We start from the raw sequence: 19552 nt of genomic DNA, 5'->3' as shown, positions 1-19552 counted from the left end.
CAGATGCCCTTTATAATTTTATAACCTGTATCACTTTGTATCAGATAGTTGTCCCAGAATTTTGTTTAGAGGATGACATTTAGATTCATTATGTCGTTGTATGGAATTTTATATTTCTGTTCAGAATTTGATCATGGTAATTCACTCAGAATCTGGAAAGCAACTTGTCGGATGCAGATTCCTTTTTTTTTTTTTTTTTTTGCAGTTAGTTTGAGGATTGTTGGGGCACCACGCCCTGGCCCCAAAATCCACCTTCAGCATTCCCTGGGGACCTCGCCACTCCATTCCCTTGCTGTTCTGTTGCACTCCCTTAGTGTTTTGCCTCAGTGTAGCGGGATCAGATCGGGTGCAATTCTTCCACTGTGTCTCTGATGTCCCTTGTAGGGCTTTGTGTCAGTGAGGGGCGTCATGTCTCCTAGTGGGGCCGGCCATGTGGTCCTCTCTGTGGACTGCTTGCTCTAATTGGGAACATAGTCCTAACGGCCTGGTGTGCCAGGATGTGCTCCCCTCTCTCCTACTACCCCTTCATCTGCTCCCATGTGCTCCAATCAGATATGTCCCTCTCCTGGAGCTGCAGATTCAATGCCATCCTTTGAAATAAATTCTTCTCAGGGGGAGGGGCATATGCAGATTCTTAAACAACATACCAAAATCAGTTGCCTTTTATTAGATTGTGGCACATGGTGAACCCCACCCATGGATTTTTTAATTAATCATTTTATTGGGGGCTCTTAGAAATCTTATAACAATCCATCATTCAGTTGTATTAGCATACTTGTACATATGTTGCTATCAACATTGCCAAAACAATTTCTTTTTACTTGAGCCCTTGGTATCAGCTCCTCCTTTTGCCCTCTCTTCCCCATACCCCCACCCTGTGAATCCTCGATCAATTATATATTATTATTTTTCATATCTTACATTGTCTGTTGTCTCCTTTCACCCACCTTTCTGTTATTTGTCCCCCTAGATGGGGTGGGGGGCTATATATCCATGCCCAGATGAAGAACTTGATTTTTCCTCAGTTTCCACCCCTCCTGATAAATGGAGATATGAAAATATTTCTGTTGTTTAGGTGGAGGGGAGCCTGCTTCACCAAATTTCTCCTTTTAGACTTAAGTTGTGGAATCAATCAAGGAAAGATCATTGCCATTAAGCCTAGTTATGTAATAATGCCTGAAGATGCCACATTGGTTAATCTACCAATGCTTATTAAGCACTTAAGTTTTTATTGCCAGAATAGGCACTTAACTATTTATTATATAAATGAATAGATCACATATAATGTATTGTTCAGTGATGTTACTTACCTTTTTATCATTAACTAATATACTTTATTGTAAAGGGACAGAAGAGGGATAGTAGTAGGGTACCACAATTAATTTTATTAAAAAATGTAAATTTAGTCTTTCTCTTTTGAAATTGATGCATATCTATAGTATTGGTTTTCAGCATGCTAAGTAAAATGCTGGAAATTTACTTTTTTCTTAGCTCTGCCTTGTAGTGGTATGTTGCTATCTTTTACACATGTAAACTTGCATTATAAATGGAGCAAGGTAAGAAATACAGAGGGAAATTATTGACAAGGAGGTTAAGCATGATAGTGTACCTTTCATCACATTTGCAGACAATAGAAACAGGAACATGAACACTCCATTTGGACTTCTTCTGGACCCCATTAGTTAGACTAAACCACGTGTCTCTTTACAGTTGAAAAATCCATTGAGAGAAGTTAAGTAACCTGGTTAAGTTCATATAGCAATTTGAATTGGAACCAGAATTCAGGTTTCCTGAAACTCAGTATTTTCCAAGCAAAGAATTATGAATGGCAATTAGCCCTTTGAAAAATGTAATAGCTAATAAACATCAAAAAGTTGAAAATGGTTGTTTGTAGCTCATTATTTTAGATGTTGAAGTTATTAACTATAACCATGATATTTAATAAATATTCCCAGAGTCTTTCCAGGTTTGAGCCTGGGAAATGTAGTATAGCTGTCTCAACTGGAGAGCCTGAGTTCCATAGACATCTATTTGTACTGAATCTGTTTGTGTGGTAATGGCCTTGGGGGACAAGAGGAGGGGAAGAGGAAGAAATTGTATGTTGGGATAACTGAAAATAATAACGAGACGAGCCAGGATGATGGATAGGCGAGTGTGGTGGCTGCCCATGAACCAGGCCTGACCCCTCTGGAGAGAAAGCAGGCACTGTATGTGTGCATGTGTGTGTGTGCAACAAACCCATGGTGTGTGTGTTTGTGTGTGTGTGCGCGCAACAAACTCATGGTTCTTGCCAAAAAGGAATCACAGCACAGATTAGGTGGAACAGCACCAGAAGGCAGAACTCTGGAAACGATAGCCACAGTGGCATTGTAGACAGAGGACATGAACAGATACGAATGTCAATGAACTTTCTGAGCTTGAGTTACATAGGGAACTTCAGAAATAATAAAAAAAATTGGAGTGGTAGCGAGTCTTAGAAATTCTACATCAATGCACCAACATTGGACATTCTACATCAATGCATCTACAGAAGGGCACCAACAGTTTTCCAAAGACATTTAGATATAAACAAATGGGACCTTGTCTAGTCCTACAAAACTGAGGACTGTTAGTTATTTAGGTTAACTGATTGTGTTAGTCAGGGTTGACTAGAGAAACAAATTCACAGACACTCGTGTGTATAAGAAAGAGCTTTATATTAAGAGCAATTTAATATTGAGAAAACATCCCAGCCCAGTCCAGATCAAGTCCTTAAGTCCGACATTAGCCCATATGTCCAATACCAATCTATACATTCCTCTTTAGACTCATGAAACACATGCAATAATGCCGAATGCAGGAAGATCACAGGCCAGTGGGTGGAAAGTTTTGTGGATCTAGTGGTGTTGTAAGCATCTCAGCACTGGTGTGGGTCCCCACGTGGTTCCTCCAGCCCCAGGGCTCTAGCATTGCTCCATGTGTCTTGTCATCAGAAATACCAAGCAAAGAGAGTGTGTGTCCTGCATCCAGCAAGCTATTTATCTCTGTAGTGCCTCCAAATGAGGTCATCAAGCAGCAACCTGATTGACAGGCTAAACTCCACCCCATTCACTTTTAATAGTCTCAAATTGGGACCAGATTATGTAACTACCACACTAATTGATTTAAAAAATGTTTTTCAAAGCTATTTTTACTTGTATAGCCTAGTTTCAAAACAAAACAAAACTCAACTTATTTGAAAGCCTAAAATAAAAGAGCAGAAGAGCCGTTTGAAGCAGAGATTGGGGTCCCAGAGTTCTTACGTTGTACTATATCTACCTTGTCTTACCCACAAAGAAACTTCTGAGACACTTCTGGCTTTCCATAAAACTGGTTGAAAACTACTGTTTTACATAGGTGTCTGAGGTTAGCAAATGCTATGAATAGAAATACTTTGGTTAGTTTTAGTGTGTATTGTCAAGAAGTGAATGTTTTCATTTTTCTTCATGGTTATGACTTTGAAAGCAATGGGAATTAGAACCTAGGTCAAAGAATAAGGGGCCAGTGGTGGTTTACTGGTAGAATCTTTGCCTTCCGGGTGAGAGACCAGGGTTCAATTCTGGGAAAATATATCTCATGGGCAGCTAATATGTATCTCTGAGTGAAAACTTGTGTGTTGCTATGAAATTGAAGAGGCTTCAGTGGGGCTTCCAACTGAGATGGACTAGGGGGAAACATTTTGTTCAGTTCTACATAGGGTTGCCATGACTGGGCCAATGACAGGAGGACAGCTAACAACAACAGACCACAGCTTGTTTGTCAACTTGTGTTGTGGTGGCTGTGTGTTGCTGTGATGCCGTGTCACTGGTATATCAAATGCTAGTAGCAGCATCCAAAGTGAATGGGTTCCAGCTAAGATATAAGAATGGGTTCCAAACTAAGAATCCACTATGAATAAGGAATCGGATTCCTACTTTGGAGGAAATAGCCCCTGAAAAGCTTACGCAGAGAATTGAAACACTGTTAGATGTTCACCGATTCAGCTTTCCTCCTGCAGTCAATGTCATTGTGTGTGTTTTGTGAGTTTGAGAAGGACTTTGTGGATTAGTGTTGGACATATGGACTAATGTTGGACTCGTGGGCTTGGGCAGCACTGGGTTGGGATGTTTTCTTGATGTGCACTTACCCTTTATATAAAACTCTCTCTTATACATATGAGTTTCTGTGTATTTGTTTCTCTAATGTACCCAGACTAACATAGTCATTTAAAAGACAGGAAAGAGAAAAGATCAAAATGGATGTCAGTAGAGACTCTGAAACTTGCTCTTAATCATAGAGTAGCTAAGGAAAATGGATGATGGAATGAAAGAGCTGAATAGAAAATTTCAAAGGGTATCTCAAGAAGACTAAGTAAAACATTGCATATGCAAAAATGTGATATTCACAAGAATTATGCAAAGACTTAGAGTTAGGAAACCAAATGGAAGAACATCCTCAGCATATCTGAAACTAAAAAGTTCAAGATAGCTACTTGGCCAACTGACTTGAGAAGATCTATATTTGTGCCCATTCCAAAGGAAGGTGACCCAACCGAATGCTCAAATTATAGAATAATATCATTGATATCACATGTCAGTAAAATGTTGCTGCAGATCATTCAATAGTGGTTGCAGTACATTGACAGGGAACTGCCAGAGGTCTAGGCAGAACCGGAAGATGACATTGAATAAAGGACAATATTACTGATGGCAGACGGATTTTGGCCGAAAGCAGAGAATAGCAGAAAGATGCTTACTTGTGTTTTATTGACTGCAATGGCCTCTGACTGTGTGGATTCTAACTCAAGGATAGCATGGAGAAGAATGGGAATTCCAGAGCACTTCATTGTGTTCATATGAACTTATATATATGAGAGGGTACCACCCGAAAACCGGAAGAAGCTCTGCTGGGCAGAGCTTTCGTAGTATGCATTTTTCCCCGCTAGGCGAGCATTGAGTAACACTCTGAGTTCATGTACCCAGTAGACTTGCCTGAATTATTTCGTGAAAGCAGTTTCTCCTGAACCTTGTTTTTGTGAGGACTGGTTTAAGAGAACAGCATACAGCTGTGTAATTTTGTTTCCTGCTTGGCAAAAATGCCACAGAAACTGTTATGATGTTGAACACAGCTATGAACAATGCTATGGGTAAAACTGAAGTGTCTGAGTGTTTTTCTCATTTCAAAAAAGGTGAAATGTCAATTGATGACAAACCTTTTTCTGGGTGTTTGCCAACTTCAAAAATGGATGAAAATGTTGACTAGTGTATTTGGAGTTTGTTCCACCAGGTCAGGCTGTTAATCAAGCTTCTTATTTAGCGGTTCTGAAAAGATTGCATAGAAGTGTGTTACAAAATAAAGCCTGATTTGTGGCAGACGGGGGGGGGGGGCTGGTTTTGCCATCATGATAATGTACCCGCTTACGGACCCATCTCTGCACCTGTTTTTGGCAAAAAACAGCATGCCTCTCTTGCACCATGCACTTTACTCACCTGACTTCACTCTGCGCAGCTTCTTTTTGTTTCCTCGAATGAAGTGGGACATGAAAGGGCAGCAATTTGACAATGTAGATGAGGTGAAGAAAAAAATGAGGAAGGTGCTGTCAGCCATCGAGATGAGTTTGAAAAATGTTTTCAATAATGGAATCACGACCTGATGTGCTCCTTTGCTTGGCCAACCTTAGGCTGAGAGAGGAGAATCTTCCTGACTGATGCCTGAATGATGAATTTGGGGCTTGCTAGACTCCACAAATATCCTTGCCTCCCAATTGAAAGAGATGAAAAGTCAGGAGTCAGCTGCAGGTTCTAGGCTAGTGCTTCGATGTGAAACCAGTTCTGAATACTCCTCTCTCCGATTCAAGTGGTTCAAGAATGGGAATGAACTGAACCGTAAGAACGAACCACAGAACATCAAGATACAAAAGAAGCCAGGGAAGTCAGAACTTCGCATTAACAAAGCATCACCAGATGATTCTGGAGAATATATGTGCAAAGTGATCAGCAAATTAGGAAATGACAGTGCCTCTGCCAATGTCACCATTGTGAATTTTAATGAGATCATTACTATTATACCAGCTTCAACTGAAAAAACATCTGTGTTTTCAGACTATCCCATTAAAATAACAGTATCAACAGAAGGAGCAAATACTTCTTCATCTACTTCTACATCCACAGTGGGAACGAGCCATCTTGTGAGATGCGCAGAGAAGGAGAAAACGTTCTGTGTGAATGGAGGCGAGTGCTTCATGGTGAAAGACCTTTCCAATCCCTCAAGATACTTGTGCAAGTGCCAACCTGGATTCAGTGGAGCAAGATGTACTGAGAATGTGCCCATGAAAGTTCATACCCAAGAAAGTGCCCAAATGAGTTTACTGGTGATCGCTGCCAAAACTACATAATGGCCAGCTTCTACAGTACGTCCACCCCCTTTCTGTCTCTGCCTGAATAGGAGCATGCTCAGTCGGTGCTGCTTTCTTGCTGCCGTACCTTCCCTCAGAGTTCACCTAGAGCTAGACGTGTTTTACCAGGTCTAATACTGACTGCCTCTGCCTGTCGCATGAGATCATTAACGAAAGCGATTGTATTAATCCCTCTGTTTGTGTCTAGTGGGCTCTGAGTTTCTAATAGGTGTGTGAGGCTCCAGATGTTTCTGGCACTGATATTGAATAATGTGATGCACTATGATAGTCAATATCAAGCAGTGGAATTGCAATAAAGGCATTGAAAAGTCTCACTTTTATTGATAAAATAAACATCATTAATAAAAAAATGGAATCACATATTTGATAAATGTATTAGGTGTAATGGAGAGTACTTTGAAGGTGATAAGGTTGTTTTGTAAAATATTTAATACATAGCTTTGAAAAAAATTCTGTTTTATTTTGGCTACCTCTTTATTGATCAAGAGGCAGTTGTGAACAGAATAAGGGGATATATTTCATGGTTTAAAATCAGGAAAGGTGTGTATCAAGGTTGCATCTTATCATATTTATTCAATTTGTATGCTGAGAAAATAATTAAAGCTGGATTACATTAAGAAGAATGTGACATCAGGATTGGAGGAAGGCTTATTAACAACCTGTGATATGCTGATGGCATGACCTGCTTGCTGAAAGTGAGGAAGACTTGAAGCACTTACTGATGAAGGTCAAGGATTGCAGCCCTTCATTATGTATTACAACTAAATGTCAGGAAGACCCAAATCCTCACATCTGGGCCAATAGGTAACATCATGATAAATCGAGAGATTGAAGTTGTCAAGGAATTTGTCTTGCTTGGATTCACAATCAATGCTCATGAAAGCAGCAGCCATGAGATCAAAAGATGCATTGCTTTGGGTAAATCTGCTGTACAAGACCTTTTTAGAGTGTTGAAGAGCAAGGATGTTACTTTGAGGACTAAGGGGCACCTCACTCAAACTATGACAATTTCCACAGTGTCATATTTTTGTGAAAATTGGACATTGAATAAGGAAGACTGAAGAAGAATCCATACATTTGGATTGTGGTGCTGTCGAGCAATTTCAAAAGTACCATAGACTACTAACAGGAAAATGAATCTGTTTTGGAAGAGGTATGACTAGAGTGGTCCTTGGAAGCAAAGATGGGCAGACTTCATCGCATGTACTTTGGGCATGTTGTAAGGAGGATAGCCTCTGTGGAAGGACAATATGCTTGGTAGAGAGACAGCAAAAGAGAGGAAGGCCCTCAATGAGATCGATTGACACAGTGGCTGCACAATGGGCTCAGGCATGGGGTCAATTGTGAGGACGACTTAGTACCAGGCAGCGTTTCCTTCTGTTGTCCACAGGGATCATAGGGTGAGAACCGACTTGAAGGCACATAACAACAGCAGCAACAACATGCCAGGTCATTGGCTCAAATTCCAAGAAGTGGATGTCAGATGATGAGAGCTGGATGTAGGATCCAGAAGGAGCAAAAAGCTAGAGAACTTTGTCAAAATAGTCTTATATATTGGATGTAAGCAACATCCTTGTGGAAACTCCCTTTGAATTGAGTGCTCACAGCACTCAGGTCTGATCACAGAAATTATTACGTTATGTAGGATCATATCGGGGGATGATGACATCCTAATTGCCAAGTTTAAGCCAAGTTTACACACAACCTTAATCATCACACCATGTGACAGGCACCCTGCAAAGGGTTTTATAGGCTGCATTCTTTTTTAAAAATAAATCATTTTATTGGGGCTCATACGACTCTTATCACAATCCATACATACATCAATTGAGTAAAGCACCCTTAAACATTAGTTGCCCTCATCATTCTGAAGATTCGCCTTCCACTTGGGTTACTGGAATCAGCTCGGTTTTCTTTTTTCCCTCCCCCTCCCTCCCCGCTCCCCCCTCCCTCACAAACCCTTAATAACTTATAAATTATTACTCTATGCTATCTTACACTGCCCGGTGTCGCCCCTCACCCACATTCCTGTTGCCCATCCCCCAGAGAGGAGGTTACACATAGATCCCCAAGATCGGTTCCCCCTTTCTACATGCCCTTCCCTCCCGGTGTCGCCACTCTCGCTGCTGGTGCTGAGGGGTTCATCCGTCCTAGATTCCCCGTGTTTCCAGATTCCTACTGCACCGCTGTGCATCCTCTGGTCTAACCAGGTCCGCAAGGTAGAATTGGGTTCATGATAATTGGGGGGGAGGAAGAGTTTAAGAACTAGAGGAAGATTTTGAGTTTCATTGTTGCTACACTGAACCCCGAGTGACTCATCTCCTCCCCACTACCCCTCTGCAAGGGATGTCCAGCTGTCTACAGATGGGTATTGGGTCTCCATCACGCACTCCTCTCATTCGCGGTGATATGTTTTTTTCCTTCCCTGCCTTTGTTGTTTGAAACCTGGTCTCCTCGGCCCTTCATGATCACACATGTTGGTGTGCTGCTTCCATGTGGGCTTTGTTGCTTCTGGGCTAGATGGCCTCTTGTTTACTTTCAAGCCTTTAAGTCCCCGGGCGCTATATCTCTTAATAGCCAGGCACGATCAGCTGTCTTCACCACACTTACTTATGCACACATTTGTCTTCAGCATTTATGTGGGGAAGGTGACCACACAATTATGTTTTTTGTTCTTTGGTGTCTGCTACCTGGTCCCTTCAACATCTTGTATTCACTTAGGCTGTGTGCTTCTTCTCTGTGGGCTTTGTTGCTTCCGAGCTAGATGGCCACTTGTTTGCCTTCCAGCCTTTAAGATCCCAGACGCTATATCTTTTTGATAGCCAGGCACCATCAGCTTTTTTCGCCACGTTTGCTTATGCACACGTCTGTCTTCAGTCATCATGTTGGGAAGATGGGTATCATGGAATGACCGTTTAGCTGAGTAAGGTGCCATTGAGGGAATGTGCACGAGGAGGCCCAATGTCCACCTGTTACCCTACTACTGAACCTATAAATATATACTCATAGGGCTATTTCCCCCATAATCATAAATATATTTACATATGTACATGTTTGTATTTAGGCTTCTATGTATGCCATCTGCTTCCTACTCCTTTCCTCTATTTCCTTATGCTTTCCTCCTGTCCTACTACCATGTTCAGCCTTCATTCTGATTTCAGTAATTCCTCTCAGTTACCTTGCCCTTGGTCTCTCCCTACTACTCCTCCCAACCCCTCCCTCCACTGGTTTTGAACCACTCATTGTTCCCTTGTCCCTGTGTTGGCCAACAACTCCTCCTTTCCCCTACCTCCCACACTCTCAAGTCTCTCTGGGACCATTGGTCCCATTATTTCCTTCTCACATTGTGTGTCCAGTCTGTCTTATCTAGGTGGACCTGCAGATATAGTAATATGTGCATAAAAATACGGATGGCTTTGACAGTACACAAGTGCCACATAAGAACATGGCATTGACAGCAGCAACACCGACACACTGACGAACAAAAAAGCCACTGACATACAAAATGTAAAAGAGAAAAAAAAAGAAAAAAAAATTCTGTTAGTTCAAGGTCTGTTTGTTGGCCTTTAGGAGTGTTTTCCGAATGAGTCTGGTGGGGTGCCATGTCCTGGCCCTAAAGTCCATCCTTTATACTCCCTCAGGATCTCCTTGCTCTGCTTCCCCCACTGCTCCATTGCACACCCCCAGTGTTTGCCTCATTGTGGTAGGGTCAGCTCAGTCGTCCATCCCCCACTGACTCAGGTGCTGTCCCATGCAGGGCCATGGGTCATTGCAGGATGTCGCATCTCTCTGTGGGGCTGGCTGTATGGTCCTATTTGTACAATGGACCTTCAAGCCGGACTATCTTCCTCTGAGCTTGGTGGGCCCAGGTGTGTTCCTCTCCGTTCTACCTTCTTCCTTTGCTTCAGCTTCCTTCTGGGTGTGGTGCGGTGGGTCAGTTCCTTTCCCACACCAGGCGATCTATTTTCATTTTCTGTGGTACTCCCTTTGATTGTGGGGGTTGGGCTAATTCTGGTTGGGCCCGGCTTATGGTCGAGTCTGTTTGTGTATTCCTCTGTACTTTACCTTGCCCTCCTAGTTTGGCATGTCATGGTGGGGTCCGTATGCATGTTCCAGTTCTGTGGGGACACAACCAATACTCTCCCCCGAGTGGGTTAGTGCCCTGTTCCCCTCATACCATCCACTCAGTTTCTTCCCACCCTGCTTCTCCCTCCCCCTGCCCCACTTCCGCTTCTTTATGCTGGGCTCTCATGTACCTCCCTAGGTGTGGCCTGCCCTCCCTCCAACTATCTATGCTTCCACCCGATTATTGCGAGATAGATGTTTATTCTTCTATTCCTGGCATGCTGATTGTGCTTACCTCAGGGGACTCATATACCTGTCCTTTTGAGTCTGGCTTACCTTGCTTAACATAATTCCTTCCAGCTCTTCCCACGAAATAATGTGTTTCATGTGCTTGTCTGTGCTTTTCAGTGCTGCATAGTACTCCATTGTGTGTATGTGCCAACGTTTACTAATTCACTCATCTATTGATAGAAACTTAGGCTGTTTCCAAGTCTTTGCGATTGTGAATTGTGCCACAATAAACATTGGAGCGCATATGACTGGTCATATTTTATTTGCTGCTTCCACCGGGTATATGCCCAGTAGAGGGATGGCTGGATCATAAGGTAGATTTTCATTTTCTTTAAGTATCGCCAGATTGCTTTCCACAGTGGCTGTACAAATCTACACGACCACCAGCAGTGGAGGAGGGTTCCTACTTCACTACAGCCCCTCCAACACTTGTTGCTCTCTGATTTGCTGATTTGGGCTATAGGCTGCATTCTTTACAGGACAGATTACCTGGGCTTTCTCACCAAGAGCTCTGGAGTCAAACCTAGTGCTTAACTATTGCTCCACCAGGGGTCCTCTGTTCCCCACAGAGACAGTTCCAAAGGGTTAGAACCAGGGGCCTTACCTTTCTTTTCCCATGAAGAATTTATTTACATTAGGGTGATGAGGTTTCTTTTCTCTCAGCAGGGGAATGATAACAGGGCTGTTAGTTGTTAATTTAGTTGATTCAGATTCATGGAGACTCCAGTTTTATAGGATAAAATTGCTTCATAGTGTTTTCGTGGTTGCAATTAAAAAATCATTTTAGTGGGGGCTCTTAGACATCTTATAACAATCCATCATTCAATTGTGTTAAGCACATTTGTGCATATGTTGCCATCAACATTTCCCAAACATTTTCTTTCTACTAGTGCCTTTGTATCTGCTCCTCTTTTTCCCCTCAATCCCCCACCTTCCCACCCTCGTGAATCCTTGATCAATTATATGATTATTGTTATTACGTGCCTTACACTGTCCATTGTCTCCCTTCACCCACTTGGCTGTAATCTTTCTGAAAACATGTTGCCTGTCTTTTCTCCACGTCTTGTCCTATGGAGAATTTGTTCACAGTAGAGAAAATAGGTTTCTCTTCTTTCAGTAGAGGAAGTGGCAGGTGGCCAGCTATCCTATAACCCCAAATTCATAATTCTGGGGCTCCTTTCCTGTGTTTTCAGGTCTACCCTCTGGCTCTCACTGAGTCACTTGTGGGATGTTAGGTGTGGGAAGCTAGCTATTATTTGGCAATAACTCAGATCTCTGCTCCAGAAACTTCATGTTTACTTTCAGGTTAAAAATGAATAAGTATAGATATTAAAATCATACTTTGTGTTTTTGAGGAGAAACTATAGGAGAATTTATTTAATGAATTCTATGTGTAAAAATCTTTGGTATACTAAGATTATAAGGTGCTCTCATAGTGTAATGGGTTATACTTTAAGCTGCTAGCCACAAGGCCAGTGGTTTGAACTTGCAGCTTATCTGCAGGAGAAATATGAGGCTGTCTACTTCTGTACAGATTTAAAATCTCTGAATCCCCAAAGGGCAGTTCTGTTCTACTCTATAGGGTCGCTATGAGTTGTAATCAACCTGATGGCAGTGAATCAGAATATAAGCTTTAGCTTAATATTACCTAAAGCTTCTGAGATTATCTGTTTTATTCATAGTAGTACCTTTTAGTTACTTTAAGACTGCCAGCAGTGGAAAAGTAAATATGTTTCTAGGATGTGATTAGTTTACTTATTGATAAGGTTAGGCCTGTATTGAACAGAATGAACCATTTAAAGATAACTGTTGGGAATGACTTAATGGAATGAGCAGTGTGAATGCAAGTATTAGAAACAGCAAGTATGTTATCAAAACAGTCCTTGAGAGGTCCATTTCACAGCTTCATGAAAATCTGATCTTTTAAATTTCAATCAGATACCCATTGTCAATGATTGTTGAGTACAGATGAAATGTTTTATATACCCATACCTCACTATTGACATAGTTAGGTTCCAAAGACCAGATAATGCTAAAATCAATGGTATGCAAAAATGGGGGATGACCACATGAAATCACAAATGGGGCATGAGTGTATAATTACATGATTGCCAAGTGACATTATAGAACTGCCAAACTTACATAATTGCCAAACCACTGAGGATTATGATCCCACCAGGATGGCACATAACTTAGACCATCAGAGGGACTGTTGCTTTCTTCTTGCTCCTGGTGTTTGCTTTGGCTAGACATATGTTATTAATGTGTAGAATAGTTGAATAGATTTAGGCTAATATTTTAAATGTGAAATGTTGGATAATGAAAATTAATAAATGAGAAAGTTTTCTGTTTTTGTTTCTAGAATTATTCTTCATCTAGATGTAGTATAAGTAATTAAATAAAATTTAATTTTCATTAAAATTACTAAATTTGATAACAATACTATGAGGTGGAGCAAAATTCAAGAGTATGAATATATTTTTCAAGATACAAAGGGTAAAATTTTGTTTTAGAGCAAATAAAAGTTTAATGTCCTAGAATTTGCATTTTGTCTTTTTTTAATTATAAAAAATATTTGAATTTTATGAAAAATTTATTTCAAGTGCTTAGGAAAATAAATCCCAAACCCACTGCCATCGAGTAAATTCTGATCCATAGTGATCTTATGTAGGGTAACTAAAGCGCTAACTTTTTAGGGGAAAGCCTCATCTTTTTCCCGTAGAGCAGCTGGTGGGTTTGAATTGCCGATCTTGCAGTTAGCAGTTTAACACATACCAGCATGGCCACCAAGACTCCTGTTCAGGAAAATAAAAGCAATAATGGCAATTAATGTGTATCTATTACCAAAGAAGCAACCATTAATCACTGATTTAAGTAGAAAAAATAAGCCCTCGATTGTTTAAATCTTTAAATATGAAAGTGAAAACTTTTTGAGTGGGAAAGCAAACATAAATGACTATTTATATAATCTAGGGTTGGAAACAATACCTGCGTGGAAAAGAGCACAGTAAACTTGAGGTTGCACTTTTCAGGACCGGCTGCAAGCATGGCCCTTTGTTAATGTGTGGGAACCAGGTACTTGCATCATACCAGTTACTTGCAGTAAATTTCTTTGAATAAATGTAACTTATCAAATGTAACTGATAAGAGTGGCTTACTGTGCTTAGACTATTTGTATAAACAGTGTGATTTATGGATGTCTCCTATCCTTCTGGGAGTCTGGAGTTTTGAGCAGCACCCGATATAACCCCCTGGCTTGGACTCTCTAATGTGGTTTTCTACACAGAAATACTGGATATATTACTGCTGTTTTTGGTACTATAAAAGGACTGCACTTGGTGTCATATCTCACAGGAGAGAAAGGACATATGAAAGTGGGGCATGGATTTTTCCACATTTCATTTGTGTCTCATTCCTTGTGGATCCTTTCGTGGATCCCTTATTTGTTATAAACTTTAGCAGCTATGGGCTGCTAAATGGCCAGGAATCCTAGTGAATAAATGAAAGTGATGTGGTCTTTGGATTCTTAAAGACCATACAAAAGGCACAAACCATGTGAGAAATAATTTTAGTTGAAAATCCCAAGTAATTTAATAAAAACAAAGCCAAGTCCCTGCCATCCAGTTGATTCTGACCCCCTAGTGACCCTATAGGATATAGCACTGCCCGTTTAGGTCTCTGAGATGAAATCTTTGCAAGAGTTGAAAGCCTCTTCTTTTTCCTGAAGAGGGGCTCAGGAAATTAAGCTGCAAAATGGAGCAGTTTAACTTGTAACTCATTATGCCACAAGGATTAGGGGAATTTAGTTTAAAAACAATGAATCATTAAGAAAAAGATAAATACATCAGTAGTAAAACTCACTGATGATGCCAACTCATAGCGACCCTATAGCACTGGGTTGAACTGCCCCAAAATCTGTCTTTCTCCGGTGGAGCAGCTGATCGTCTTGAGCTGTTGACCATGCAGTTAGCAGTCCAATGTGTAGCCACTACCTCACCAGGACGCCTCAGTAGAAATACAGGTAATAATAAACTAAAAAACTCACTGCCATTGAGTCAATTCTGATTCATACTGACCTTATATAGGGTTGCCAAGATTGTGTATTTACAGTCTCATCTTTCTCCCTCCAAGCAGTTGGTGGCCTTGAACTGTTGACCTTGCAGTTCAGCAGCCCAATGCTTGTCCCACAGCACCACGAGGGCAACTTGAGGTACATGGCAAGGATACATAATTGTTCAAAGAAGATCCATGGTTAGCAAAGTTGAAAAATGTTAAATTTCTGGGGTCATTACATAAATGTAAAATAAAATAATAGTGACACCATAAATCTTAACAAGAGTAAAAAGCCTCATCTTTCTCCCATGGAGTGGCTGGTGGTTTCAAAATGCTGACCTTGAAGTTAGTAGCACAAGTTGAAACTCACTATACTACTAAGGCTCCTTAATCTCAGGCCAGATCCTTAAAAGCATAACATGAAATCTTCCAGTCATCTGTTGCCCTGCTATAGTTACACTGGAAGCTACACATTTCAAATCATGTAGTTACATGTGCAAGAAGATTGTTTTTACTATATTAAGCCACTGGTGGACAAATAGTGGATTCTTATGCACCATGGAACAACACAATAAAGATACCAAGGCCTGAAAGCAGGGAAATGATGATCCCTAATTGAGACAGCAAAATCAACAACCAGAAGTCCGTGTCAGGGCTAGATGGTTCCATTAGACCTTATTAGCAGTATTTCATTGCAAAATAGGTGAAGACCTGGTGGTGTAGAGTTAATACAGGTTACAGTGTTAATACAGAATTAATAAAGAGTTAATACATAACCATAGGATCTAAACTGCAAGGTAAGCAATTCGAAACTACCAGCCACTCTGGGACAAAGACAAGTGTGCTTTCTACTCCTGTAATCTCAGAAACCTACAGGTACAGTTCAATCCTGTCCTATATGCATGCTGATTCAGAATTCACTCCATGGCAGTAAGTTCTAAGGGATGCATGAATCATTTAAAAAATCAATTTCCAGGTCTTACAGATCTTCAGCTTCCCTGTGCACTTTCCTAAATTTAATCAGCCTACAAAGAAATCTGCTTGTACAATAAATCATCTCCTACTAGGCAAAAGAAAACATCTCGCTCACACATCCCAGATCTTACTACAATGCTCATCTGGGGTATTAAAATTCAAAGGAATCACCAAATATTGATCAAGGAAACAAAGTCACAGGCTTCCTCCCATTCCCTGACTGACTCATATTCAAAGAAGTTGCCTTAAAAAATGGGATATTGTGGTTTGTCTTTGGAACGTTTTGATTTTAGGATAACGAGTAGAGACTAGTGACACTTATTTTTAGTAACTAGACTGTTTTGCATCACAAATTTTTAAAAGCATCTGGATAAAATACAGGGATAAATTTATTTCTTTATATTTACTGTGTTATTTGTTTTAAATAATTTTATTGGGGGCTTGTACAGCTCTTATAACAATCCATCAATTTTATCAAGCAAATTTGTACATATGTTGCCATCATTATTTTATAAACATTTACTTTCTATTTGAACCCTTGGTATCAGCTCCTCTCCCCCCCCCCCATCCCTCCTCACATGAGCTCTTGACAGATTATAAATCATTACTGCTTCTATGATGCTCACCTTCCTGACACAATCGCTGAAGACAAAAGGGGTGCATAAGCAAATGTGATGAAGAAAGCTGATGGTGCCTGGCTATCAAAAGATATAGCGTCTGGGGTCTTAAAAGCTTGAAGGTAAACAAGTGGCCATCTAGCTCAGAAGCAACAAAGCCCACATGGAAGAAGCACACCAGCCTGTGCAATCATGAGGTGTTGAAGGGATTAATAATTCTTGATTATCAGGCATCAAAGAACAAAAAATCTTATCATTGTATGCTCATCTCCCTGATAGGATCGCTGAAGACAAATGGGTGCATAAGCAAATGTGGCGAAGAAAGCTTATTGTAGATTCAAACTTGAGAAAAAAGCAGCAACAAAAAACAAGGAAAACAAAATATAGGCACTTACATTCAGGATTATGGAAGGTGGTGGAGGGCACTACTTTGTATCTTAGTTTTTGAGCTTTGGTGGTATAGTGGTTCCTCGTTCGTTGGGCTACAGTCCAAAATGTCAGTGATTCGAAACCACCAGATACTCACTGTAGTGGTTCCAAGTTAGGAATCAACCTTATAGGACAGAGTAGAACCATAGGACCCTGTGGGTATCCAAGACTGTAACTCTTCACAAGAGTTGAAAGCCTTGTCTTTCTCCTGTGGAGTTGCTGGTGGTTTCGAACTGCTGATCTCTTAATTAGCAGCCCAACTTGTAACTACTACACCATCTGTATTAAAAACTTTGGGAAAAAAAAACTTTGAAGATACAGCATGAACATGTCTGTCTACCTTAACGATTACCTCTGTCTCTGAATAGTGCTTTTTTCCCCCATCTCCCTTCATAAAAACTCCTAAAGCCAGAAAGACTAATTTTTACCTTCACTCCTTGAAGAGCGGCCTCTAAGAGTATTCCATAGTTCTTCATACAGAAAGCATCTTAGCTTTCTCTCTTAGATATTTCTTCTGCTTTCTTGAAGCAACTGACAAAAAATTAAAAAACATGTTCTTTCTCAGGTACACATCCATCCCACATATTCCCAGGTTGCCCTGATCGCCCTTCTTTTCCTCCTAGGTAAATAACCTGCAGTGTTCTGTAAAGTAGACGTTGCATTTTTTTTTTAGTTGGAATCTTGATAGCAGTTAGTTTGAAGATCTTGGCTTGAGATTGTCATTTATTAATTCTGTCTGTGTTTTTTATTGGGGAGCCTTGGTGGTGCTGTGGGTTAGATATTGGGATGTTAATTGCAGAGTTGGTGGTTCAAACCCACCACGAGGAAGAAATATAAGGTTGCCAGGTCCCATAAGGATTTGTAGTATTGTAAATACTACATAGGGTCACTGGGAGTTGGAATCGACTCAGTAGTGGTAGGTTTAGGGTTTTTAGTGTGTTTCATTGGCCACAACCCAATTGCTTGGGACTGACTTCAAAGATAGCTGGGACATGCAGAGTCACAAAGGGACTCTATCTGAATGAGCACTGATTGGTTCTTTGATTGTGGTATGCTTTGACTGTGGCTCAAAAACCCAATTCCAGGCCTTTTACACTAATCTTTCTGTAAATTCCTCAAGTTTTACTACAGGAAGTTGCTTTCTGTATTCCTAGACCCACTTGGTCATATCCCACAGCCATAGCTGTTTTCTTTCTTTTTTTTTTAATTTTTAAAAAACATTTTATTACGGGATCATACAACTCTTATCACAATCCATACCTATACATACATGAATTGTATAAAGCACATCTGTACATTCTTTGCCCTAATAATTTTCTTTTTTTACATTTTATTAGGGACTCATACAACTCTTATCACAATCCATACATATACATACATCAATTGTATGAAGCACATCCATACATTCCCTGCCCCAATCATTCTCAAAGCATTTCCTCTCCATTTAAGCCCCTTGCATCAGGTCCTCTTTTTTCCCCCCTCCCTCCCCGCTCCCCCCTCCCTCATGTGCCCTTGGTAATTTATACATTGTTATTTTTTCATATCTTGCCCTATCCCGAGTCTCCCTTCCCCCCCTTCTCTGCTGTCCCTCTCCCAGGGAAGAGGTCACATGTGGATCCTTATAATCAGTTCCCCCTTTCCAACCCACTTATCCTTCACTCTCCCAGCATCGCCTCTCACACCCTTGGTCCTGAAGGTATCATCCACCCTGGATTCCCTGTGCCTCCAGCCCTCATATGTACCAGTGTACACCCTCTGCCCTATCCAGCCCTGCAAGGTAGAATTCGGAACATGGTAGTTGGGGGGAGGAGTCAAAGGGCATTTATGGAGGTCTAGACAAAGACATGTGCATGCAAATATATATAGGAGGATGGGGAAATAGATCTATGTGTCTATATTTATAGGTTAAGTATTAAGGTGGCGGAAGGACCTTGGGCCTCTACTCAAACACTCCCTCAATGCATGAATACTTTCTTTTATTAAATTGGAAATCTATGATGCTCACTCTCCCGACACAACGGCTGGAGCCAAAGTGGGTGAGCAAGTAAATGTGGTGAAGAAAGCTGATGGTGCCCGGCTATCAAAAGAGATAGTGACTGGGGTCTTAAAGGCTTGAAGATAAACAAGCGGCCATCTAGCTCAGAAGCAACAAAGTCCACATGGAAGAACACACCAGCCTGTGTGATAGAGTGGTCCTGAAGGGATCAGTTATCAGGCATTAAGGAACAAAAAATCATATCATTGGCTGCACACCTCCATGATAGGATCGCTGAAGACAAATGGGTGCATAAGCAAATGTGGTGAAGACAGCTGATGGTACCCAGCTATCAAAAGAGATAGTGTCTGGGGTCTTAAAGGCTTGAAGGTGAACAAGCAGCCATCTAGCTCAGAAGCAAAAAAGCCCACATGGAAGAAGCACATCAGCCAGTGCGATCACGAGGTGCCAAAGGGACCAGGTGTAAGGCATCATGCAAAAAAAAAAAAAAATAAATAAAAAATTTTTTAAAAAAAAAAAAGCAAAAGTGGCATAGGGAAAAAAGCTACTGTGTACAAACATTTTAGGGGTGAAGACGATGTAGTATGGAAGAGACCAGACCAAAACCAGGGATGTACATGGTAGACAATGGTGGAGGAGGTGGGGAAAGGAAAACAAAAGGATGAATACAAGGAAGAAAAGGGTAGTGGGGTCATGGGGCATTAATCCACCCAA

At 40.9% G+C, this 19552-nt stretch overlaps 2 protein-coding genes across 4 annotated transcripts in view; both read left to right on the top strand.

Moving 5' to 3' along the window:
* SUGCT (succinyl-CoA:glutarate-CoA transferase) overlaps nt 1-19552 on the top strand; it is an 880365-nt gene that overhangs the window by 19978 nt on the left and 840835 nt on the right. The gene's annotated exons all lie outside the window — the stretch shown is intronic.
* Nucleotides 1547-6441, top strand: LOC142456987 (pro-neuregulin-1, membrane-bound isoform-like). The gene is made up of 3 exons (XM_075558351.1): nt 1547-1556; nt 5736-6279; nt 6345-6441. The coding sequence occupies exons 1-3, from the start codon at nt 1547-1549 to the stop codon at nt 6439-6441; spliced, it is 651 nt and encodes a 216-aa protein (XP_075414466.1).

The sequence above is a fragment of the Tenrec ecaudatus genome, chromosome 9 (assembly GCF_050624435.1).
Source record: "Tenrec ecaudatus isolate mTenEca1 chromosome 9, mTenEca1.hap1, whole genome shotgun sequence".
NCBI classification, from domain to species: domain Eukaryota; kingdom Metazoa; phylum Chordata; class Mammalia; order Afrosoricida; family Tenrecidae; genus Tenrec; species Tenrec ecaudatus.
This window is presented reverse-complemented; position numbering and strand designations above follow the sequence as displayed.

Excerpts from the sequence above, each read along its gene's own strand:
- LOC142456987 (XM_075558351.1), top strand. Across the intron at positions 6,280-6,344 it reads CCCTCAAGATACTTGTGCAA|AAAGTGCCCAAATGAGTTTA; the intron begins GTGCCAACCTGG and ends TTCATACCCAAG.